General features: G+C 44.7%; 2 protein-coding genes across 7 annotated transcripts in view; one reads left to right on the top strand and one right to left on the bottom strand.

Annotated features, from left to right (window-relative positions):
• Nucleotides 1-14,183: 14,183 nt before the first annotated feature.
• ECHS1 (enoyl-CoA hydratase, short chain 1) lies at nucleotides 14,184-16,046 on the bottom strand. Its single transcript, XM_044454577.1, has one exon. The coding sequence runs from the start codon at nucleotides 15,995-15,997 to the stop codon at nucleotides 15,125-15,127; it is 873 nt and encodes a 290-aa protein (XP_044310512.1). The 5' UTR covers nucleotides 15,998-16,046; the 3' UTR covers nucleotides 14,184-15,124.
• A 906-nt stretch (nucleotides 16,047-16,952) lies between these two features.
• FBXO38 (F-box protein 38) overlaps nucleotides 16,953-24,158 on the top strand; it is a 33,256-nt gene continuing 26,050 nt past the window's right edge. Inside the window, exons 1-4 of one of the 6 annotated variants that reach the window (XM_044454341.1) lie at nucleotides 16,953-17,049; nucleotides 19,714-19,895; nucleotides 20,987-21,120; nucleotides 23,106-23,269. In XM_044454341.1, the coding sequence (XP_044310276.1) occupies nucleotides 19,768-19,895; nucleotides 20,987-21,120; nucleotides 23,106-23,269 (426 nt within the window). In that variant the 5' untranslated portion in view covers nucleotides 16,953-17,049; nucleotides 19,714-19,767. Of the gene's footprint in view, nucleotides 17,050-17,357; nucleotides 17,525-17,712; nucleotides 17,734-18,449; nucleotides 18,583-19,713; nucleotides 19,896-20,986; nucleotides 21,121-23,105; nucleotides 23,270-24,158 lie in introns of those variants that run through there. The other 5 variants (XM_044454345.1, XM_044454344.1, XM_044454340.1 and 2 more) reach the window with 5 other exon arrangements.

Here is a 24,158-nt window from a genome sequence, read left to right on the forward strand (position 1 = left end):
TGTACATTGATCCAGTGGAGGCTTTTTTTTCTTTTTAGAACAAGTCAAGTTGCACACATTTTGTGCAAGTTCTTTTCCTTTCCTTAGAATAACCAGCCACTGATAGACCCTCTAATACACTGCTGGGGAACTTTGAAGGGGCTGTCAGTGGTTTTCATGAGGGGGGGGGGAAGGTCAAGTATTTAAAAAAGTTGCAGAAGACAGCTCATGATTAAAGCTGGGAATGGGGAGACATGTTGGCCCTGCTGCAGTGTCCCTCAAAATACCTGTGGGAGGACCAAAGGGGAGAGGAAGAGAGGAAGGAGGTGAACAAGCCATGGTGAGCCCAATCTTCTGTTGGGCATTCCTGGATTGTTTAGCACCCTGTCAACATGTCACGGCTTATTATCAGGGTGAGTTGGCATGACATATGAGCATGGCTGGTGTGTGATTTTCACTTGTTCTCTTTCCCTCTGCAGATTCTCAAACCAGCTTCTCCCCTGTTCTGTGGAGTTTTCAGATGGACATGTTCTAATACTACCAACTCAAAAACCTTCATGAGCTGCTCACATGGATTTTTTCTTTGACAGACTTTCTGCAGCAATTAAAAAGTTGGAAGAAGGAGTGGGAAGCCACAGAACACTTATGGGCAAAACCTGACCTCTTTCCTCCTCAACAAAATGAGGCAAATGAAGCAGGGCAATGGTGTGATTTGTAAGCATCCTTGGAGAACCCCTGATCCTCTAGAGCAGATCTTTTGGTGACACGGTAGACTATAGAGCAAGGAGAAAATTGAGGAGCCACCAGAAAGCTATGCTGGATTAAAAGCCTCCCTCTAATAGAGGGATTTTTCCATTTGTGGGAAGATTTTGCTGCATCCAGTCCCTTGGCAAAATATTACCCCACATCCCTTTATTCTTAACAAGTTACTTTTGAGGAGATGAAACAAGGTATTCCACCTGCCTTACCTGTGCCACAGGTGAAATTACTTAAGAATGTCCACTATCTGGACAAAGGTGAAGGATGAGATTGCTTCTGCAGATAGATGATACTATAAGTGTGGCTGTGATTTTGTAACTAAGCTATTAGATAGAACAGAGCACTGACTGAGTGCAGAGAGAACAAAACCATGAAGAGAGCAACCGTACTTGCAATCCTTTTTCTGGAAAACTGTTGCTTCTTTTTAGGTAAGAATTCTTCCACTGCGGTTGTTATGAGCCAGGATCAGCCTACTCGGAGAGCGGAATAGAAAGCAAGCAAAAAAGCCGCACGAGGCATTTCTTATGCACTTACCATTCTCTGAATAGGGTTGCTAACACTTTCTTTGGATGAAACTGTGACTGTCCTGTTTTACTTCTGTGTTTTGCCAGTCTGTGGGCGTGTTTTTTTAGAGCAGGAAAATGCAGCATTTTGTTCTGAAAATGTTAGAATGTGTGACTCGTCTTGTGTATTTGTGCTATTCTGTTACACCACAGTGCCTCCTAGAAGTTATATAGCAAAAAGCAGGAAGAAAACACTCCTCATACTGAATTCTGTGAGAAAACTGAAGGTGGATACAGCAGACTGACAGCTGATGAGCACCCACTTGTGGGAAAGCTCATTGTGTGGTACTTTGGTGGCAGAAAGTGCTACCACTGTTGCTGCCTTGATGGAGCATTAAGGGAAGGGGCTGTGTCAGGATACACCCTCTTATTCTCCAAACATGTCCCCAGAAAGGGTGAAAATGTGTGTCAGCTCGCCCACAAAAGGATCTTTTCCCCCAAGGGCCAGGGCGGAGGATGACGATAGCCAAAGGAAAGCAGAGAAAAGTGTTGTTTTCTGTGTTACAGACCCCCCCCCCCACCAGGATTGCTCTGCTCAAGCAGCTGACTATTTAAGTCTGGCTACAGCCAACCCTTCTTTAACAAAGGCAGAAATGCTGAATGTCAAAGAACTGACTTCCCACAAAGCAGATTATAATGTCTGGTAATTAGCCTCTCAGACCATTGCGCCCTTATGGCTACATGTGACAAGATTATTGCTGAAATCTTGCATATGTACGAAGACTACAAGGTAAGAGTGCCCCAATTACTCTCTCTGACAGTATTTTAATGCTTTTTAAAATTATTTTTCAGCTGCTGGGTCTCCAAGAAGAAAGGTCAGTTGAGATATTCGTTAGGGATTTTTTTTAATTAAAAATGTTCATTTAACAAATAAATTGTGCTCAGTGTCTGCATGTCAGAAATCAGTACCTTATGATTATTCTTTATTCTCTGTAACAATACAAGTGGGGACCCAAAATAACCAGGAATTATCTTCTGGAGGGCAGGGCCCTTGTAGTACAGGCTTCCCCTGCTCGGTGAGTGTTCTAGGAAACCTTCTGCATCAGTGTAACCAGCTGGGTTGTTGTGACAGGCTGCGTTTGGCTTCAGTGAGTTTTATTTTCGGAGACTATTTCATGATGGCTGATTTACATGAACAATGTGCGACAACCCGTCCACACCGCACTGAGTGTTCAGCAGTTTTGGACCAAAAATGGCATGACCCCTGTGCTCCATCCTCCCTAGTCACTCCATCTTGCCCCGTGCGACTTATTTTTTGTCTCCCTGGGTGAAAAAAGTCCTCGAAGGGAAGCATTTTGCCGATGTGGAAGAGGTGACACAAAAACAAAAAAAGGCAGAAGCACTAAAAGGCATCAAAATCGACAAATTCAAAACCTGTTTTGAGCAGTGGAAAAAAACACCTCAATAGGTCTATTGAATCAAATGGAGAGTACGTTGAAGGGGGCTGAAGTTTGAACATGTGAAAATAAATACACAAAGTTTAATGAATTAAAAAAACATAAATGTGTCTGCCTGCCCCAGCTGACAGATCTCAGTGGTGGCTGTCAGGGGCAGGCACTTTTTATTTCAGGGGCCATCTTTTATTTTGAATTCTGGTGATTAGGTTGCAATCCTAACAGCTATTGGATATTGCAGAAGAGGAGATGGGAGGTACACCAGTGAGGAAGCACTTGTGCTCCTAGAAAACAGCCTGCCCCAAATGCTTGCAGGAAGTTCAGGTGACGTTTTAGCATCAGCAACAGGGCCCCCAATTTATTAATTACATCGATATCCCTCCTTTTCCCATCAAGCAACTCAGGGTGGCTACGTGCAGGCCCCAGATGGTCTCCCCTCCAAGCACGGACCAGACCCAGTCCTGCTTAGCTCCAGCAAAGTGGCTGCATCAGGCCCTGGGATGAATGGGGTGTTCGGTGGCTGTCAGCAGTGGCCTTGGATCCATGGCTCCAAAGCCTTCTCTCAGATGGAAAAGGTTCAAGAATTATGCCAGCCTTGCAGCTGGTTACTCCCTTCCCATTGGCAAGAGTAGGAGCTGTGTGCTGAGGCAGTTAAGAGTGTGAGACTGGGACTCAGGCAATCTGGGGTCTAGCCCCACTCAGCCACGGAGCTCACTGGGTGACTTTGAGCCAGTCACAGGGTTCTTGCTGTGAAGATAAGATTGAGAGGAAGAACAGAATTATGTTAGCCTCCTTGAGTTCCTTGAAAAAGAACAAAGGCAGGATATAGACTGACTGACTGACTGACTGAATGCCAGTGAACAAAGTTTGCCTACCAAGCCATGTGGCCTTATTTAAAGCTGGTATTTAAATGGTGGGTTGTGGCACATGCAGACTGCCCTTTTAAATGTTCAGGTCATGGTGGCAACTTCCCATGGTGTATTGTATCATGTGAACTCATCAAGGGTGGCTTATATGACTGCTAACCAACCCACTCTAGGGTTATGTAAGGATTGCTTAATCCTCCCATGGGCCTCCTTTAGCTATTCCCAGGACACCTGAATATTCAAAAGAGCTGGGAGTGTGCATCAAACCCCTGCCCACCTTGGCTTATATAAGCCATTGCGGGTTCTGGTACCCATATGAACCCAGTGGGATACCAGATTTTTTATTAGGTTCCATAGGAGGGCCTTATTAAGGTGTGTACAAATAATCCTACAATTTTATTACTCTTATCCCTGTGCTTTAATCAAGCACTTCAGCATCCTGTGTATCCAACCTAAAATAGAAGGCTGGGATTTTTGATAATTCTGCAGAGGCCCAAGATTCTAACAGCAAGGGAAAGGTGTGGTCTATCATACTGATGCTACACAGAAACTTAAAAAATATGGAATATTTTGCAGCACATAGATACTGTCCCATGCAAGTCCACCAGAGGCTTCACAAACATGCTACACTGCAGGTATATGCAGAAGTTAGTCCCACTGCTTTCAGTGCATCTTCGTCACACTGGATTGCAGCCATAAACTTGTGAATTAGCTTATGGGCAAATGAAAAATCAGGCTAATGAGATTGCAGAAAGGGAAGCCCTCAAGGAACTGTGTGCTTGTGTGACTCTAAGCAGGACTGCAGTCCTAATGCAGTTACCTGGAAATAAGTTAAATACCATGGAACTCACTGGATTTGTTTCTGAGTCGACATGTATAAGAATATGCTTTGTGTATACACAAACCAAATTAGGAAAAACTGCTCCAAATAAATGTTTGAAAAGGAGGAGGCTGCACTTTCCAAAGTCCATGTCAAAGACATGCAGAAAGAATCTCTCCACATGAGGGAGTGCAAAGTAAATTTTATGTGTTACTTTAAAATAATTGATGTTGGTATTATTCTGCTCTTTTGTTGTTGTTATTATTACTATCATTTCTTCACTAGAAGTGGAGAAATAATATTAATAGAAGTAATAAAGCATTGCTTTATTGCTTTATTCTGCAATAAAGTCTTATATTGTGCCATGAAGCAGTTAAATCATTAATAGATAAATTAATAGTTAACTCTTTTCCATTAACTTAATAAGCATGAGCAGCTCTTGCAGCAATGCGACACATTTCTCTGACAGTCCTTTGGACAGAGAACTGTCCCGTCATGTAGGAAATATGCCACTTCTAAGTGGCAGAAATAAGAACACAATATAGTCTGGCTTGTCAAAGGACATGATCAAGAAAAAAAATATCCATGCTTGTTTAGCTATTGAAAACTGATTTTCATCTGTATTATTCTGCAGATTGACTGCAGCCAAGTTAAATATAGACCTAATGCCTGCACTAGGTTTGCCCCCGTTTGTGGAACTGATGGCAAAACTTATGACAATAAATGTGCACTGTGTGCCCAAATCAAGTGAGTATTCATGTGTTTCATTTGTGTCAGGTGCGTATTTTATATATTAAGAGAGACAGAACTTCATCCATACTTTCTTGGACAAAACCACCAGAACTACGTGAACAGGCAAATATCTAAATATAGATCAGATCTGTGATCTAATACAGTGCTTCAGAATGAAGGAGATTTTAAATGTCAGATGCTCAAATACCTGCCATAAAACAGAGAGTGGTTATGTCTTCTCTGGTGTAGCTTCCAAACAGCTAGAAAAATGGCAATAATTCCATAGTTATTCTTCTTCACACAGCTCATGGTTAGACTGTAGAATTCATGGTCACTAGAAGCAGTGATGGCCACCAGTCCGGATAGCTTGAAAATCCTGGACGAGGTAGCAGCGGCTATCCATGGTTACTAGCTTTGTTGGCTGTGCACTGCCTGTCACCAGAGGGTCATGCCTGTGCACCCAGTGGCTGAAGAGCTTGGTCAGGCAGAGGTCTTGTACCCATTGTGCTTGAGGGGTCTTTTGGACAGCTGGTGGGCCACTGTGAAGAGAGCGTTGGACCAGTGGAACACTGTTTTGATCCAGAACGGGTTTTTAAAATCTCTTTAATAATATGGAAGCAAAAATGTGTCATTTTGATTTTATTTTCAAAAGAACGATCTATGACATCAGATTTTCAATTAGCAGAGCCTTGGAAAGTTAGAGGGTAGCAAGGCCAGAAATGAATATGAACCTAAAGGATATTATCCTGCTTAAAGTGCGATCCCTGGGAACTTAGACTTACCTGGGAACTAATCTTTGGAACACGCTGGGGCTTTCTTCCAAGCCACTGTGCATAGGGCCACATGCCATTGGTCTGTAAATGCTTTATGCGTGCTTTGGGAACTGGATTGCACCTCTTGCTGGCACCTTTATCTGTGATCTCTTTCTAGAAATGGGGCTGATATCGATCTGGCATTTGAAGGAAAGTGTGTAAGTATTACTGCTAGCTAATCTGGAATTGAGGCACTTGATAGCGGTACTTGGAGAAAATTCTAGCAGGATTTTTGTTCCTGCATGGGATGTTAGGGTGTAATCCCATGGCAATGCCCAAAAGCCTCTGGACTCAAGAGTCTTGCAGGCATCCCATACAGCACAGGTGCTCCCCATCCTCCTGCATTCTCACTAGACAGCCTGTTTTGCCCAACTGGCTGAGGCCTCACAGGAAGGGAGCACAGAGGCTAGAGCACATATTCTGGCCCCTCCAGACCCTTCTTCTCCCTCCCACTGTAACGTCCCCTTTCGCCCCTCTCTGAGCTCAAGATCCCAGCCCTGGAAAGCAGTTGATGCCGCTCTTTCTGCACCAGTTGCAAGGGGGATGGAGGACTGGAGTTCCCATTTCAGCCTCGTCTCCAACTTTGGATCTGGAAATCTGAAATCTTCTATGGTCCCTCTGACACTTGCAAGTGGTCATAGGAGTGTCCCCTCCATGTTCTTTAAAAACACCTGAAAGCATATCCATTGAATTTAAAATACCAGATGCACCTAGGATTAACCCACAGATACGTATGGCTAAGATGATGCAGTGACTGGCTTATTTCAACACAGGCACAATAGCAGTCCTGGCATGTTAAGTTCTGCGGCCCCTTCTGATGCCACCTCTCTTGTCAGTGTCTCTAGGCCACATCAGTCTGGGCTGCAGCAATGGCCTCGCAGGAATGCATGCTCCTCCACTCAAAATAGCCCTTGTAGCCAGAAAGCTGGCATATCAGGCTCTTCTTCATTCTATGCGCAGGACTGTGGGGCTGGGCTGGGATCAATTGATGCCGTTCTCCATCTTCAGCCTGAATTGGTAGGGCCCACACATACAGCTTTACCACCTCAGTGCAAGTGAGTTCCATGTTACCATTTCAGCAGAAACACCGAGCAGCAAACATTAGCTGCAAAGTCTGCACAGAGGTGGTTGCAGCACTAATGGCGACAATGTCTTTAGGGCAGAGCATAAGCAAATTCTTATTCCGGCTGTACCTGTTCTAGGTATATTGCTTCCCCATTGTGCACTGAAACATTTTGCAATATTGGCTCGTATGGATCATATTGCGCTAATGGAGTACCACAGCATTTGTTTTGTTTTTTGGACTAATTCAGTAAGCTGTATTCAATATTGTACTGTATGTCTCTCACGCACTGGAGAGCATCTTTATTGGAAACACAGAAGAAACTGGCTAGTTATTTAAGACGGATTAACAGAACAAGACAGACTGGCTGACTGCAGCTGAAATCAGGAGGACAAACAATTCTGGTGCTTAACACTGTTCAGAAAAGCTGGAGGTCTCTAAGGAAAGTAGTGACACTCACTGATTAGGTTCCCATGACACAAGAGCACGTTACGAGGCAGGTCATTCAAACCTGAACCAATTCCCACAGGGTTGTTTACAACATTATACACCCATATGCCATAGTCCAAAACACCTATTGCCCTGTCAAAACCTCACATTAAAGGGGGGCCAGAGTTTTGACACCTGTCAAAACTCATTTCCCTCCAAACCTGGGTAAGGTTGCACTTTTGCACTTTCTCGAGCAGTTAAGAGTCTCAGGGAAAAGTGCAAAATAGCACTATCCTGAAAATGGTTGGGGCAAAAAAAGAGGAGGACCTTAACATGAAAGGGGTTGCATCTCAACCATCCCCCTTTCACAGGTAAGGATCTCGTGCACCTTTGCTTTCCATTGACAGCTTGCAAAGGAAAGCCAAAGTGAAGAAAACCGTATTTGGAGCTCCTTTGGGTCAGTGCCCAGGATAGATATGGGCTGCCCTTTGACACTGTCCAACTCTGGACATTGCCCAGCCAAGGTTCCCAGTTTCTGCATTTGTAAGCTGCACACTTGTGTGGTTGGGCAAGTGTAGCTAACATAAATGTTCAGAAAAGTAAAGCTAACTTATTTGTGCAAACTGTGTGAGCAGTTTAAAACAAAAGCAAAGCTTGCCGACCATTGGCAACACCTTCAGTGTACCCCTTGGGCATTTTGAAGAGGTGGTCAATAGCTGTCAAAGCAATGATTGCAAACAGCGGCCAAATCTCAGGTCAAACTTTGTGGGGAGGGGACATATTAAAGGCACAGAAAAGCCATGTTGGATGGACCGGGGCTCAAGACCACAGCAGAGGGAAGTGCAGGAAAGTCAGTCCTGCTGTAGAACTGGGGTGGAGGAAGGGTGCAAACAGCCCACAATGAACCTGGTTGCATATTGGTGGTTCCATGGGTTGTTCACTGAACACCCAGCCCACCATGGCTTATGGCTAAGGCCTGTTGTGATGTGCAAAACCACCCATTATTTGGAGATTTTCCAGTAATTACCCTATAACCACAGCATTGCTAGGGCCTCTCACCCTGGCATTCCAGGGTTTGACAGTACAAGTACACCTGGAGAGAAAAAAAGGACACCAGTTCTGTTTGGCATGTGTGGTGTTGGTGGGGAGTTTGTATTCAAGGCCTAGTCCAAACCACTGCTTGGCTCCCTTGCCAACCAAAGTGGAGAAGAGGGACAAACAGGGGTGGGCAGACTTCTTCCCTTTGCTTCTTCCCGGATCCCTGCAAAAGTCTAAGATCAAGCAAGAACGAGGGAAGAGGTGGGGATGGCAAAGACAGAACTAGAGGGTTCATTTGGTATGTGGTGAGGGGAGGAGCGCAACTTTCCTACTGCAAGTTCTCATGGGGCCAAGTTAGTCCCACCTGCCGACGAAGGCCAAATGTGCTCAATGTTAGTGTTGTCAGACTGCCCATGTTTACACTGTCTGGCACACTCCCGCAGGTTGACTGCCGTAAATATCCACAACCACCAGCTGGTGACTGCCCGAATGAATACAAGCCTGTATGCGGCACTGATGGCAATATCTACCCACATCTGTGTGTCTTGTGTGCAAGAATCTGGTAAGTTCAAAATCCAAAGAAACTGCTTTAAGACAACTGCAGGACACCACGAACTTCCATGTTTTCCTTCATGGGGTGGAAAATGGGGCAAGTACTGAGGAATCCCATGTGTTGCACTGCAGCGGTTCCACTCATTAGGAGCATGGCCCTTTGCCTGCTTGTACCCACCTTTAAGTATAAAAGCATTTTCAAATTCAAACATCAGACTCTTACCCTGTCAGCATTTTGCCACTAAGTAAAACTCTGCCTTTTACCTGGGCAAGACTTCATGGTATCTAATAGATTTTTCTTCTTTCCTGCTTGCCCGTCAGCTTGTATGTTATGCCGCTTTGATTCCCACAAGGCACAATCCAATGCTTGTTAGATGCAAAAACGGCTTCCCATCCCAGGAAGCCCCAACTAGCCAAGCCAGGGTCTGTACCTATTTTGTCTATCTAAAGATACATAGGATTGTGCTCATATTGTGGCATCTTAGGTTAAGTTGTTGATGACTTTAACTTTGTTTTAAATACTGAACTGTATTTATATTTAAATTGTATTCTGAATTTTAAATACAGAAAATTTAAATAACTCAATGCTCAGGCACATCAGTAGTCCCAGTAACTCTCCCAACCATCCATCCTGCACATGAGGTCAAATTTTCATGAGAATACAGAAACCCCAAGAATTCAATGGTCATTCATACAAATATGTGTTATTGCAGGGTAACTGGACAACAAATTGGTGTGAATCCTCCTGAAAAATGCACCTGAAAAGGTATGTTCAGTTATTAGTCTTGGTGCCTATGTATCTGTGTGGCAGAGGGACTATCCCCCCAATACTGCAACTCTGACTGCCAGATTGTCAGCTTCCGGGAGACCCCGGAGGTTCTAGTCCCTAAGCAGTCCAGAAGTTCACTGACTGACTTTGCACCAGTCATTCACTCTCAGATATCCTGCCTCACTGGATTCTTGCTGTGAGGATAAAATGGATGGGAGGAGTAACTATGGAAGTTGCCCTGGGTTCCCTATAAGAGCGGGGGAAAGGTGGGATATAAATGCAACATTATTATAATGCTTTGACTGCAACTATCTTCAATGAGAGTTGTTACGAGAGATGTGAAGGCCTGGAAACCCTCCCCAAAAAGGATTTTTAAAAGTCTTTTGGGGGGACAGTGGCGCCGAGGATAGTCTCTGCCCTTTTTCTGAAGATTAGAGAGCTTTGGATGAAATGCCTGATTTGAATAAGGCATAAAACATTTAAAAGTGTTTGCATATTGTTTCCAAGCCTTTACTTCCCTGAAATGATTTGCAAAAATTATGAAAAAGACTTTTATAGGAAGACTAAAAGTGCACCCCAGTAGGGATGCCGATTGGCCTCCACGTGCAGGTAATTGTGGGCATCCTATGCAAGGTGGGAGCAAAACCGGGGGGGGGGGACTCCCTGCCTCCCTGCTGAACACAGTTCTCAGCTAAAACTCATCACTAACCAATACTGCCTCAGCTATAGTCTTTTAACTGCTGCCACCCTTTCTATCTCAAAGTAACTCAGTAGCCCCATTCCTGTGCCACAGGCATTTATACTACTGCTAGACAACCTTTCAAACAGAACAAAATAGCGAGATATTGATTAATGGCAATTATTTATGACATTCTTCATATGCCATTCTTCAAATAACAGGCTGATACTGTGGAAAGTTTCTTAAATAAAATATGGTTGCTTACTATTCCTAAGCCAAGTATTTCCCAGCTAAATAAGATTTCTGTAGACTTTTCCTTCAAATCAAATTCCCATCTTCCATCCAAGCAGGGATGGATGCTACACAGGAGTTTTTCTCTGCCTCCAGTATGTTCTGCTTCTGGTGTCTGGGATGAGCCAGATGTTTCAGAGAGGACTTGCTGAAATTTCCTCTGATCAGACTCAGAACAGGAACCAGACAATGTTGGAACACACAGGAACACACTCTATGGTATGGGCTACTTGGTTTGCTCATGAAATCATTGTTAGTTATGTTAAAAGTGCATTCATATAATTATGACAACCCTGAGTTTACATTTACAAATGCCTAAGAATAATAATTTTATGAGCAATGTGAATTTTTCTTTAAAACTTTAACTTTAAAAACAGTTTTCCTCTTGCCAGGAACCCAGGCAGCTTACAGAGCCTTCCTCTTCACCATTTTATCTTCATAACAACCCTGTGAAGTAGGTGAGGGGAAAAGGCTCAAAGTTGCCCAGTGAGCTTCATGCCTGAGTGGGGACTAGAACCTGGATCTCCTGGAACCCAGTCTATGTCTGCCGTATTGACTCTTCAGATCTGTAAAGAGCAGTAAAACCCAAATGCTGCTTAATTTTCAACATGTCTTTGAAATTTCTGAAAATTATCCATCTCTGTGAGCATTTCTGCATCATCATACTGTGAGGTGTGAAATTGCTGCTAGACCTTCTGTTATTTGTTAGTGCAATGGTTTCTCAGCGGCTTTGAATTAATTTTAATTTCGTATATTAATATTTTTGCAGGATGTTTTTGTCTTATACTGGTTGTGAATGGCCGAGACTTTTAGCTGCTGGGCAGTATAGAAATGAATGAATGAATGAATAACAAAGAAGGTGAAATGAAGTCCTTTGTACATAGTGAGAATAGTGGCTACAAGCAAAAAGTCATGCAGAATTTCTCATTAAATAAGTTCAGCCCTTTGATAATTTCTGACAAACTACAAGAGCTAGATGGTTTTCTAATTTTTTCTCCCACATTCTCTAGGTAAAGTGGTAGAACAACAGACACTAAGATGAATGGATCTTATCAAAAAGGTGAAGAACTCATTGTATCAGCCCCAGTGTCCATCTTTTGGAATGCCTTGCTTATACAGAGCTTCTGTTATCTCAGTAGTTCAATGAAATAAAAGAGCATTCGATCTTTTTTTATCAGAAGGAAAAAATAATAAAATACCACTGAGCGGACTTCACTTTTTACATCCCCATAAATTCACTACAACAAACATGTGAATAGGAAATACAACTACACTGCCCAAACTACCCGAACAGCATTACCCGTAAAGTGCTCAGGGGCTGGATGTGGCCCATGCTGCTGAGGCCAACATCAAAAGTGTAATGTTGCTGAGACATGCATTACCAAGGCCAAAATGAAACAAATGTCAATATCCTTAAGAATCTGCAATTAAAAAAAAAATATTTAAGCGAAACCAAACATCAGGGAGCAGGAGTAAGTGTGCAGAAGGGAAGTGATACCTAAAGAATTCAGCTTAAGTTTAAGTGATGAAAATAAAACATGCCCATGCATTCCTTTAAAGACTGGTCCTTCCGTTCCAATGGGCCAATGAGTCTTCCCCAGTCTGTTGCCCTGCAAGCATTTGACTACAGCTCCCTCAGTGCAGCCACATCTGGAGGGTGCCAGGTTGGGGAACGCCAACCCACCCTTAATTCACACGAAGCAACTACAGGAGCATTTCACAAAGCATGTGTTTGGCCCCGACATGAAAAAGTTCATCAGGAGAGCTTTAAACTGAAACGTAGAGGGGAGGAAGATGTGCAGCATGGCATCCCATCACCTGACAAAGACGTATGTATTTCAACAGAGGAAAAAACCTCAGGCAGGGCCCAACACCAGTCTCCCCAAAAACAGAGGAAGAAAACCAAGGCACAGCAAGAATGAACTTCCATGTCTCTACACCTATGCACAGAGTATGGGAAACAAACAACATGAACTTGAACATACAGAACACACGGGCAATTACGATCTTATAGGAATAACGGAAACTTGGTGGGAAAACTCACATGACTGGAACTCTACTGTTGATGGATGCAACCTGTCCAAGAAAAATAGAAAGGACAAAAAGGGAAGTGGAGTCGCACCAAACATAAGAGACATGTATCTGCACAGAAATGCAAGAAGAGGAACTCAGTAGCCCCATTGAAAGCATCAGGTTTAATCTAAAGGGAGCAAAAAATAAGAAAAACAGTTACTGGTGTCTGTTGCTGACCATCCAGTCAAAGAGAGGACAAGGATGCAACCTTCAAAAAGCTTGTTGCCAGCATTACCAAGAACAATGATATAGTCTCCATCAGGGACTTCAGTTTCCCTGATATATGCTGGGAGACCATTTCTGGCAAACTTGGCCCCTCCAGGAGTTTCCTGACATGCATTGCCAACAACTTCCTCCAGCAGAAGGTAGAGGAGGGAACAAGAGGATCAGCTATCCTCTAATTAATACTAACAAGAATGACCTGGTGGACAAAATAGCAGCCACAGGAACTCTGGGGGAAAGTGACCATGCAATACTTGAATTCTCAATTATAAAGGAGACAAAGGTTAACTGCAACCAAACACGTAGCCTGGACTTCAGGAAAGCCAACTTTAAGCAAACTCAGAACAACGATAAGGAGTCTAAGAGAGCTGCAAAATTTTGAAAAAGAAGATTCTCCAGGCACAACTACAAACAATTCCAAGAAGAAAAACATGTAGAAGACAACAGAGGAAGCCCACATGGCTCCACAAAAATTGACAACCTGAAAAGAAAGAACATGTACAGGAAGTGGAAGCAAGGCCAGGCCACAAAGGAAGAATATAAATAGCAAGGAATTGTAGGGACTTTAACCATCCCTACACCAAGGGTATTTTCCCTCATTTCAAAGAGAACCAAAGCATGATTGCCTTGCATAGCTGTCTAACTAAGGTGCAGTGGGAAAATGCCAACAATAACACAACTGCAAGAAATTACCTTAAAAATTTATCTAGTTATTTCAAGTCAATTGTGACATCTGGCACAACACTGGACTTCACCAGCAGCGTTGTTTCTCCTTTTTCCTACCTCTTTGATCTACCCAAGTTGCTTTGTTATCTACCCCTAACCCAAGGTAACAAAGCTGGCAGTGGCAGAACAAAGGCAAAGATGTCAGAGACATGCACAGGGCTCCAGCAACACAATTCAAACATCTAGAAAAAACTGAAAACTGGCATTAAGCATGATTTTAATGGATGCAGAGTGCAGTTGCTCTGTCTGTCCCTTTGCACTTCCCTCAAGAAAGCTTAAGCCATAAACATTATAAGGACTGAGACGGCATGACAGAATAATGGGATTTTGTGGGATTTACATCTGAGTCAATTAGTATGGCACTGCACTGTCAAGGGCTGGCAGAGCAAGGTGCAAGGCAGAGTGATCAAGTCTCATTTTATAGGATTTAATTTTATTAAAGAAATTCATTATTACAAGTTAAAAGAAATGCAAGAGATTTTCTACTTTTTTATTGACTGAAGAAGCACTCCCACCAACATACTTATACGCCTTCCACTAACCACTGCATTTCTGACTACGGCTTAGGGGTTCCATGAACATTCAAGCCATGTCCTGTGAGCTTGTGTGCCTGCAATGCTCAGACACACGACCAGAGCAGCAGGACTCTGAAGATGGCAACTGGTACATGACTGCAACAGATAAAACCAAAGGACAACCATGCTTGGCAAATCTCTGCCAGATCACTCAGAAATCAATAGCCCGGAAGGAAGGCAGCATTAACCTTCTTCCACTCACCCCAATTTAGAGGTAGAATGTGCAATCTGATCGTAGGAAGAGGCTTAAAGCCATGTGCGTGCATGTGTGTAACATTCCCAACATCTGACACTGCAGTATAACTCAGTCATATACTACAGCCAAGCAAATGGATACAACAGCTACACAATCCAAGCCATTTTCAGAGGCATTCCCCATTTTGCTTTTTAAATGGAAACTGGAGAAATTAATTGCATCCAATGATTTTCTTACAAAAGAAATGGATAATTAGCATAAATCTCCCATACTCAGGAAACACACCAGTTTCCTAGTAAGCAGAGCTGGGGAGGGCAGAAAATAGATCTCCAGATGTTTTGGACTGGAACTCCCAGAAGCCACTGCCAGGATGATCAATGATCAGGAGGAGTGCTGGGAACCGAAACCCCAAAACAAAGCAGAGATTGACTTTCTTCTCACTCCTGCTTTAGCATGTGGAGCTTGCAGTTAAAGGCCTCTTGTGACAGTGCGATGCAAACTGGATGAACACAGGCAGTATCTCTTCACACGGCCAAAAGTTAGGCCACCACACATCGCCATGAATCAGTGGCTTCGGCAGAGTGAATCAGTGGTCCTTAAAATTTGCCTCTCTCTTCTCCACAAAGGCACTCATCCCTTCCTTCCGGTCGTCTGTTGCAAAGGTGGCATAGAACAGCCTCTTCTCCACTTTATTCCCCTCCGTTAAGGTTGTCTCAAAGGCAGCGTTCACCGCCTCCTTGGCCATGGCTGTCACCAGCTTGGAATTCTTGGCGATCTTTTCTCCGCAGCTGATGGCTTCCTCGAGGAGCTTCTCCACAGGGCAGACTTTGCTGACGAGGCCCGCCAGCTTAGCTTCCTGGGCCGAGATCCGTTCGCCAGTGAGGACCATTTCCATGGCCAGCGACTTGCCCACAGCCCTGGTCAGCCTCTGGGTCCCGCCAGCGCCGGGAATGGTGCCCAGGAGGATCTCGGGCTGCCCAAACTGGGCCTTCTCCCCGGCATAGATGATGTCGCACATCATGGCAAGCTCGCAGCCGCCGCCAAGGGCAAAGCCATTGACCGCGGCTATGACGGGCTTCCTGACGCTGGCCACCCGGTTCCAGTGCGCCAGGAAGCTGCCCCCGTAGCACTCCTGGAAGGTCCTGCCCTGCATCTCCTTGATATCCGCTCCGGCGGCGAAGGCCTTCTCGCTGCCGGTGATGACGATCGCCCCCACGGCCGGGTCGCGCTCCAGGGCGTCCAGGGCCTGGTTCATCTCGTCCATCAGCCCGTCGCACAGCGCGTTCAAGGCCTTGGGCCGGTTCAGCTGGATCACGGCCACATTCTGCTTCGCCCCTTTCTTGTCCACCAAGATGTACTGGAACTGAGCGGCCCCGGCCAGAAACCGACGCGGCGCCAGCGAGGGGGCGGCGGCGGCGGGCAAGAGGCTCAGACGGCGAAGGAGGAAGGCAACAGCCATGCTGGCGAACGCGGGAGGCGGAGCCCGTGGCTGCAGGCTCCGTGGCTCCTCAGCGGTACTTCTGGCTCCCAATTGGCAGCGCCCTCCATGTGCGGGGCTGGAGTGGCGGAAATACAGAGGAATCAAGTATTTTAAAAAGAAATCAAAGATTAAATCGCGGAGGGGAGCAGAGGCAGGCGGGAATATGAGGGTAGAGAGTGGAAAAAAGGCAGTATGGCTGGCTAAGAGGCTGCCTTTCGTTGCGTTACTTTAAAGGAATCCAAATTTCACCCACGCATTTCGAAACTCCACACAAAGATGCTTTCAAGGCAACGAACCTGACATTTGATGAAGTTCCCAGTTGTAGCTACAACGCTGGAGAAGCTTTACCCGCTGAATTTGTGCTTGCTGCAGAGGTTTACAAGCAGCCTTTTCTACCTAGTGTTCCCCAGGCACTTTGGACTAGAATTCCCATCAGCCCCAGTGAGCACATGCAATGGGCAGGAATGTTGGGAATTAGAGATCAAATAACATTGTGCACCAAGCTGTATGACAATCTGCAGCTTACACAATCAGGTACCCTTTCTTTGAAAATGTCGTGTCCTTTGCCCTCAGAGGTAGAAAAAAAAGCCACATAGAATTAAAACCAGAGCTAGTCCTCCTATGTCTTTAAAGAACTTGATACACTCACGCAGAGATCTAGGGGCTCAGCTACACTTTTGGCCTGTCGTTTTCGCTTTCTAACAAGTCAACCCGTTACAGCTTCCTCCAAGAAGATAATGCAACTTTTCATAGCCTTGTAAAGAAACTACGCCGCTTCTGTATGCAAATTGCACGCTTTCTCCCCGCCATCCAGCGTGCCTCGCGTACAGAGCGCTTCAATTAGAACCGGAAACAAAGATAGCGGGCGTCCTCGTTTTCTTGTACCCCTTTGAGCGGGGGCGGGCCGGAAGTTTCCGGAAGTGGCCGATGACGGACGGGAAGTGGAAGCGCTGTCTAGCCGAGGGAGGAAGTGCCTCCCGCTGGAGTTGCTCCTCGCCTCGGAGCCCCGCGAAGGGGAGCTGGCCGGGCAGGTGAGCGGCGGCGGCGGCAGCCTCTGGGGCATCGCTGCGCCTGGAGCGGGCGGGGGCGGGAGGGCCCAGTCGACGGCGGCTGCCGCTGTCCTCGGCGTCTATGAAGCGGCTCTCGCCGGCAGCAATTCGAGAGCCTCCCCGGGCTGCCCTCGGGTCTGCCCCTTCGCTGCTGGGGGCGAGGGGGTCGTGGAGGCGGCGGCGGGATCGGCGGCAGCACAGCGGCTGACACCTTTGGGGGCCCGGCTCGGGCCTGGACGCCCTTCGCCTTTCTTCCCGGCGTGCAGGTTCGGGGCCTATTTGCAGCTGGCGCCCAACTCTGCCTGCCTGCGGAGAAACTCCGCGTCCTTTCATGGGACGCTTCCCGATCCCCGCCGCGGGTGGGGGCGAGAGCGTGCGCTTGAAAGGCTGGGCTTGTTCCTGCCGCCGCCGCTGCCGTCGGGCGAGATCGAACTAGACGTAAGCGGGAAAAGAGGAGGTACGGAGGCAGCTACAATACTAGCTCTTTCTAATCTCTTCTGACTGCCTGTCTGTCTTGGGTTCGCGTTCCCTTTCCGGTATTTTTGGTTATCTCCCAAAGGGACCAATCGGGAGCATCGACTCGCTTATTTCCCTCCTCTTTCTTTACATTTCACACAGAGGTTAATGGTAATGATGACCTAGATTGCCATTTTCTTCTTAAATAAGGTGAGGGAAGAGCGAATTGGTGAATGTCTTGGGCCAAGCATGAAAAAAAATCTTCAAAATATATGCAACTTATTTTATAAAAGAGTTGTTTGTGCATTACTACATTTTTAATATTTTTATTATATTTGTCCCACTTCTGTAACCAAACCTGCTTGGGCATTCACAGAATAAAAATTAGATTCATAAAATGTGTAGCCAAATAAAACATAATATGGAGCCCCAAAAGTTTTGATTCTGCTTGGTAGTCATTTTAGATTTGAATAGGAAGAGACATAAATAACTTGTAACCAATAAAACATGACTGTTGCATTAAAATACTAATTTTTAAAATAACGGTTAAATAAAAAGGTTTTGACCTGGTGCCGAAAAGAGTATAAGCTTTAGACAAGACTGAGATGCTCTTAGTGGGTGGTTCTTCTGAGCATATGCAGGGAATTCAGTCTGTTCTGGTTGGGGTTGCACTCCCCTTGAAGGAGCAGATTCGTAGCTTGGGGATGCTTCTTGAGCCGTCTTTGTCACTTGAGGCCCAGGTGGCTTCAGTGGCTTGTACTGCTTTCTCCAAGCTTCAGCTGATGGCTCAGCTGTGCCCCTTGTTGTTGTTAGTCGCAAAGTCGTGTCCGACCCATTGTGACCCCATGGACAGCCTGGTTTCAATCATCTGTGTTCTGGTAATCTCTCAGTTAGATGACTGCAATGCAACGATGTGAGACTGTCCTTGAAACCTGTTCAGAAACTGCAGTTTGTACAAAATGCATCAACCAGATTAATAGCAGGAACCAGATGGTCTGAACATACAACATTCTGGCCTGCTTTCATTGGCTGCCTGTATGTTTCCAAGCACAATTCAAGGTACATGGCTTTAGGACTACAATATCTGACATAATGCCTCACTCGGCTGCAATCTACCTGAATGCTGTGATCAGGATCCAGGAGCCGCCTCTGATTGCTACCTCCAAGGGAGGTTTGGTGGTGGTAGCAGCGGCAGTAAAGAGAAGAGACTTTTCAGTGGTGACCCCCCCCTCCCCAGTTATGAAGCAGGCTCCTCACTGAGGCCCATCAGGTGCCAACTTTAATATCTTTTTGGTGCCAGGTTAAAACTGCCCTCTAACACAGGACATTTAATTAAGTTACAATTATATTGGGGCTTTGTTAGCTGCTTTAAAAAGTCTTATGATTTAATTTGTATACAGATTGCCGCTTTTTTGTATTCGTTTTAAATTTGGCTTTAAACCTTTGTATGATAGTCTTTTGTGTGTGCTAATTGTGGTTTTTATTTTATTTTGTATTTTTATGTGTTGCAAACAGCTTTAGTTATTGAGTGGTATAGACAATAAATAATGATAATAAACATAATGGAAATCTTACATGAGAGATCCTTGTTGGATTCCATTTACTAAGGGTGCAATTTTGTGGTTACTGGACACTGTCTAGACTGTTATGATGTGGGCTGGAGTTCTAGTTCTAACCCCAGAAATGCATTCTGAGGTCAGAGCTGGAACACAGATTTTGGTGCTCCTTTCTTCTGCTCACATAGCTGGCATGAGGTTCCAGCAGGGCACAAGTGGTGCCTCAGCCCCTTCTCCTGTCCAGGCCAAAATTAGCTCTGCATGCCTTTTGCAGGGTGGGAAAAACATGCCTCTGAGTGCCTCCCATGCTTGATTACGTACTCATAATCAGGGTTCCAGAGCTGGCCAGCCACATGCGATGGTGCCCTCCTTTTCTAACCAGCAGATTTCTTCAGACTGTTTGTCCGATGGGATATTTTGTATGTGAGAAAGAGCATAATGTGTATCTTCCCAGAAATATGATTTTATGTGTGCCCTATTTATTCTTCCCTACTTTCATGGTAAGGGAATGTCTTGTACTGGTTTTTGCTATATTGATTGAAATATATGATCTCCATTCTGCTACTTTCTTTTTTAGTTTCTATATGATAACTTGGATGATTATATCTCCCATCTTAACAATTTTCTTTTTCAGATTTAGTATATCTGCCTTCAACACTGACCACTGTAGTTGGCAGGCATCACCAAAATGGGACCTAGACGGAAAAATGTGAAAGTATGTTTCACAAATAGGGAAGGCCCCGTCTTTATCAAAGCTGCTGAGCTGAAGGACTATATGAACCAGCTTTCACACGAAGTGCTTTGCCATATTTTTAGGTAGGTTGGAAAATGTGGCTTTGTTTTGGGTGCTTTCTGCTAATCACCTATACCTGATGACAAGCAAACAACAAGAAACAATATTCCCAATTTTGGAAGTGTGATAATGCATGCCTACGTCCAGTAGCTTCCACGTGGACTTGTGGACTCCAAACACTGCTGAACCAGGTTCTTAGAATAGTTGGTGCACATAAAATATTGGCGCCAGATTTAAAGCAGATCAACTACACTGGTGGAATTGGACTTCCACACCCTTCCCTGTGGCAGCTCCTCCAGCACCTTGAAAATGCTGCAGTCAGAAGGGCAGCTCAGTAGGGTGGAAGGGGATCCTCAAAAATGGGAGAGAAGGAACTTACAGAAGTGGAGCTATTGCTCTGAGAAAAAGCAGATCCAGGAGAGAACCCAAACAGATAAAACAGTGATTTGCCGTGTGTCATTATGTATCTGTGATATGTCAGGTGGAGAAGAAACAGATATTGTCTTTTCAGCTTCAGTTGGGCATTAAACTGTTTTGTTCCTTTCAAAAGCTTTTTATGTAGCATCCACAACTGTGATACAATAAATGTTTTGTAGATTGCACATTGGTTCATGTTTTTAGGAAATGCATTCTTTGGACAAGATCCTTCTCACCACATTGATCTTTCATTGAGTTAGGCTGACCTAGATGTAGTGTAGTGTCTCTAAAATTATGAGAGTTGGGCGTAACAGTCATGATGAGACCTGAAAGAATTGTGTGTGATGTTTGCTTATTATTAACCTAACTGTACAGTAAATAAAGAGAAATCTATATAGCTTGGCAAACATAGAAATTGTCCAGATTCTCCAAAAACATCTCCTTAAATTTTCTAATGGAGTGAAAAGCAGTGTTGGCTGCAGTTGTGTTGTCTATGGTCAAACTAGGTTTGATATTTGAATGGCCTACATATTTGACAGTCTTGTTAAACCACTCCACTTTTTTTTCCCACTGCTGGTTTTATTCCATGCTATGACTGAGTGTGGTCAAGTACGGCATCATCTGTATTGTTGTTTGGCAAAATAGTCAGGAAAAGAAGTTACCCAAGGATTAACTCTGATTTTCCCTCCTTGTGAAGGTATCTTCCCCTGCAGGATATCATGTGCATGGAATGCCTGTCTCGGAAGCTAAAGGAAGCAGTCACGTTGTATTTGAGAGTGGTGAAGGTTGTGGATCTCTGTGCGGGTCGCTGGTGGGAATACATGCCCACTGGTGAGTGCTGCTCTTATTTAACACAGTGGTTCGCTGTGATATACTTTGTGCATAGCCATCAGAACAAGTTGCTTTAAGCTCAAGGAGTCTTAAAATATATAGGTGAAGGACTTCCTAGCATTTTCTCAGGACCCCTTCCAGTGGCAGGTACTTTTTATCTTCATAAAAATGGATGCTCATACAACTCCTTTGAGGAGAAATTTTCTAGAGATTTTATTTCTTTAAGAAAGTAACCACGATAGCAAAGCAAAGTATAGAGCCACTAACACAACTTGCAAAAGTGTAAATATACAGTAGTCAGAGAAAAAGCCAGAATGGATCAATACTGAATACTACATCGATTTGGACCAATACTTTTCACATCGTTTTTCTTCAGTCAGAATGTTGGTTATGTCAGACCAATTTCCTTAAAAAGCAGTATGTTCATGCTCTAGAGACTTTCCAAAGACAATTTAGTGCTTAGGTAGAATTGTAGGGGAACTTGCATAAATAATTAAGAGAAGGTAGTGTAATGAGGCGCAGTTCTCTTGCTAAGTAAACACACTGCTCCCGAGTTTCTTTTCACAACACTTTATTACTGTATTGTATGTATTGTTGTACATCTCTGAGTTCACCCAGAGCAAAGTGTTGAACCCCCTCTAACACCCTCAGTTCCTTACATCTTTATAACCGCTCCACCTGCACACCCCAGCCCTCCTGTGAGACCTAGCCCTCCTGTGTTCTTCCCGTTTCTCTGTTAGCTGAATTTCACACCTGTGGTGTGTCTTAGCAACCAGCATCACTTCCTCAAGGGAGGGACCTCTATGTCAGAGAGGCTGCTCAATTCCTGCTGGGAGGCCTGCCCAGTCTCCAACTCCACCTCCTTGTGCTGGTCTTGGTAGACGGATGCTATCATCAGGCCTGACTGTTGATTCCACTCCCTGTTGTGCTATCTCCCCATTCCCACAGGCTGGTGGGCTGTCACCCCCATCAGTCCTGACCTCTTGCTGTTCCCCAGACATTCTCTGACACCTGAACTTGCTGAAATTCTACAATTTCATCTTCACTGTCTGAGTGTAAATTCTCATCAGAGCTATAGCCTGCTCATGTGCTTCCTGGCACCTTGCCCCTGTTGCCATGCACAACAGGTAGAACCTCTCAATATCATTTTTGTCTCCATATTTTAGGAGAAATCAAATTGTGATAGGGTAGGTAAGGCAAGGAACAATTGATGAGGCAGGTGTCCAGATTTAAATAGAACTAAACAAATAGGTTTCCCTGGATCTTGAGAATGCCTGGAACCATTGCAAAAGTTTTTAGTGATCTTTTGAGGAACCAAGAATGTTGGGGGGAATTGTAAGAGATCTAAAAAGAAGGAAACAGAGTGCTTGTCTTTAAAAGGAGCAAACAAGGAATGATGGCCTAGCTGGCCTTATTCAGGTAACAAGAAATATTTGTTAAATAATGTATTGTGAACATGGGAAGTATGAGTGTGCTCAGTTGCAAAACCAACATAAAGAGTTAGCAAGAATGCTTCTCAAACATATTATAGTAACCTAGGAAAGCTAAGCACCTTTCATCCTGTTATAGTCCATGGGAATTAAACATGTGCTTGCTTTTTCAGTTAAAATCAACAGAACTTTAAAGTGCATCACCTTCACTGGATTTTGCCCAAATTACCTCCTTTTGTCACTAGTACATCAGCCAAAATTCAACAAATCAGTCTTAGCCTCTCTTGTATGTTGTTCACTTTTAATGGTTGCTTTAGTGTTCTTATCTTCTGCGCTCCTGTAGTCTTACCTTTGGAGCCTACAATTACAAAATGAAGTCTCCGATCGCCCATTTTTGCTTTGCCAAAGTATGTGTGATAAAACAAAACAGCTAGCAATCCTCGTCCTACTGAGCCCCCAAGTCTTGCTTGATGTAAACTGAAAGCTGTACCATCAGTCTTCCTTCTCCAGCTAGACATCCCTTCCTACTGTAGACTAAAATGTCTGTCTTTCCAGGATTCACAGACTCCAGCTTCCTGACCTTGCTGAAGAAAATGCCTGACATTGAACAGCTGTATGGGCTTCACCCCAGGCACCTTGACAGGCGCAGAGTCCGTGGCTATGAAGCTTTCAGTATTCCTGGAGTTCTGGAAGCCTTGCAGGCTTGCCCAAATCTTTTAGTAAGTGCTGCTTGTTCCATATGTAGACAGAATTGTCATTTGTCTGTTGCAGGGGTCGTCAAACTTTTTAAACGGGGGGCCAGATGAAAGGTGCTGATGATGGGCGCGGGCTGCCAAGGTGATGCGGAGGGTGGCACGGGGCGGGGTGGGGCGGGGGGGGCATGCGTGTATGCAAGGCAGGGGCGTGCTTGCGTGAGGGGTGTGCGTGCACAGAGATGGTTCTCTCCGAGCAAGTCCAAAATAATAATCTTGTGAGCAAGCCGGTGCCTTGCCACACGCACGTGCGCGCCTGGCGAGCTATGGCAGGCCGAATAAATGGGCATGGCGGGCCGTATCCAGCCCACTGGCTGTAGTTTGAAGACCCATGGTCTAATGGGACCATGGATGATGACTGGCAGAAAGAAGGGAAGGAGAAGACGCTTTGAAAGGCAGATGATAGGTTATCTTACGGATTGCATACACTCATATCTGGATTTCATCTAAGCTGAAGCAACTTTTAAATTTGGTATCTGCTCAGCTGTAGTCTATTATTTTGATACACTCGAGTGTAGAATTCTCTCCTTAAATTGCAGTTTAAAAAGCTTTGTGGAACCCTTTTCCACAGGATGTATATATATTTGCCCTCCCCACTTTTAGCTGTTTCAAAAATGTGTCTTGTTGCTGCTCTTGTCATTACGTGCCACCAAGTCATCTACAACTTATGGTGACCCTCTGAATGCCATTCAAAATGTCCTGTCTTGATGGCCTACTCAGCCAAGTTCAAGGCCATGGCTTCCTTTAGAGAGTTGATACATCTCATATTTTGTCATCCTTTTCTTTTTCTGCCTTTGGTTTTCCCTAGCATGCTTGCTTTCTTCAGTGAATCTTGCCTTCTCGTGATGTTTCTGAA

This window comes from Varanus komodoensis, unplaced genomic scaffold (assembly GCF_004798865.1).
Source record: "Varanus komodoensis strain SLA01 unplaced genomic scaffold, ASM479886v1 scaffold7_3, whole genome shotgun sequence".
NCBI lineage: Eukaryota > Metazoa > Chordata > Lepidosauria > Squamata > Varanidae > Varanus > Varanus komodoensis.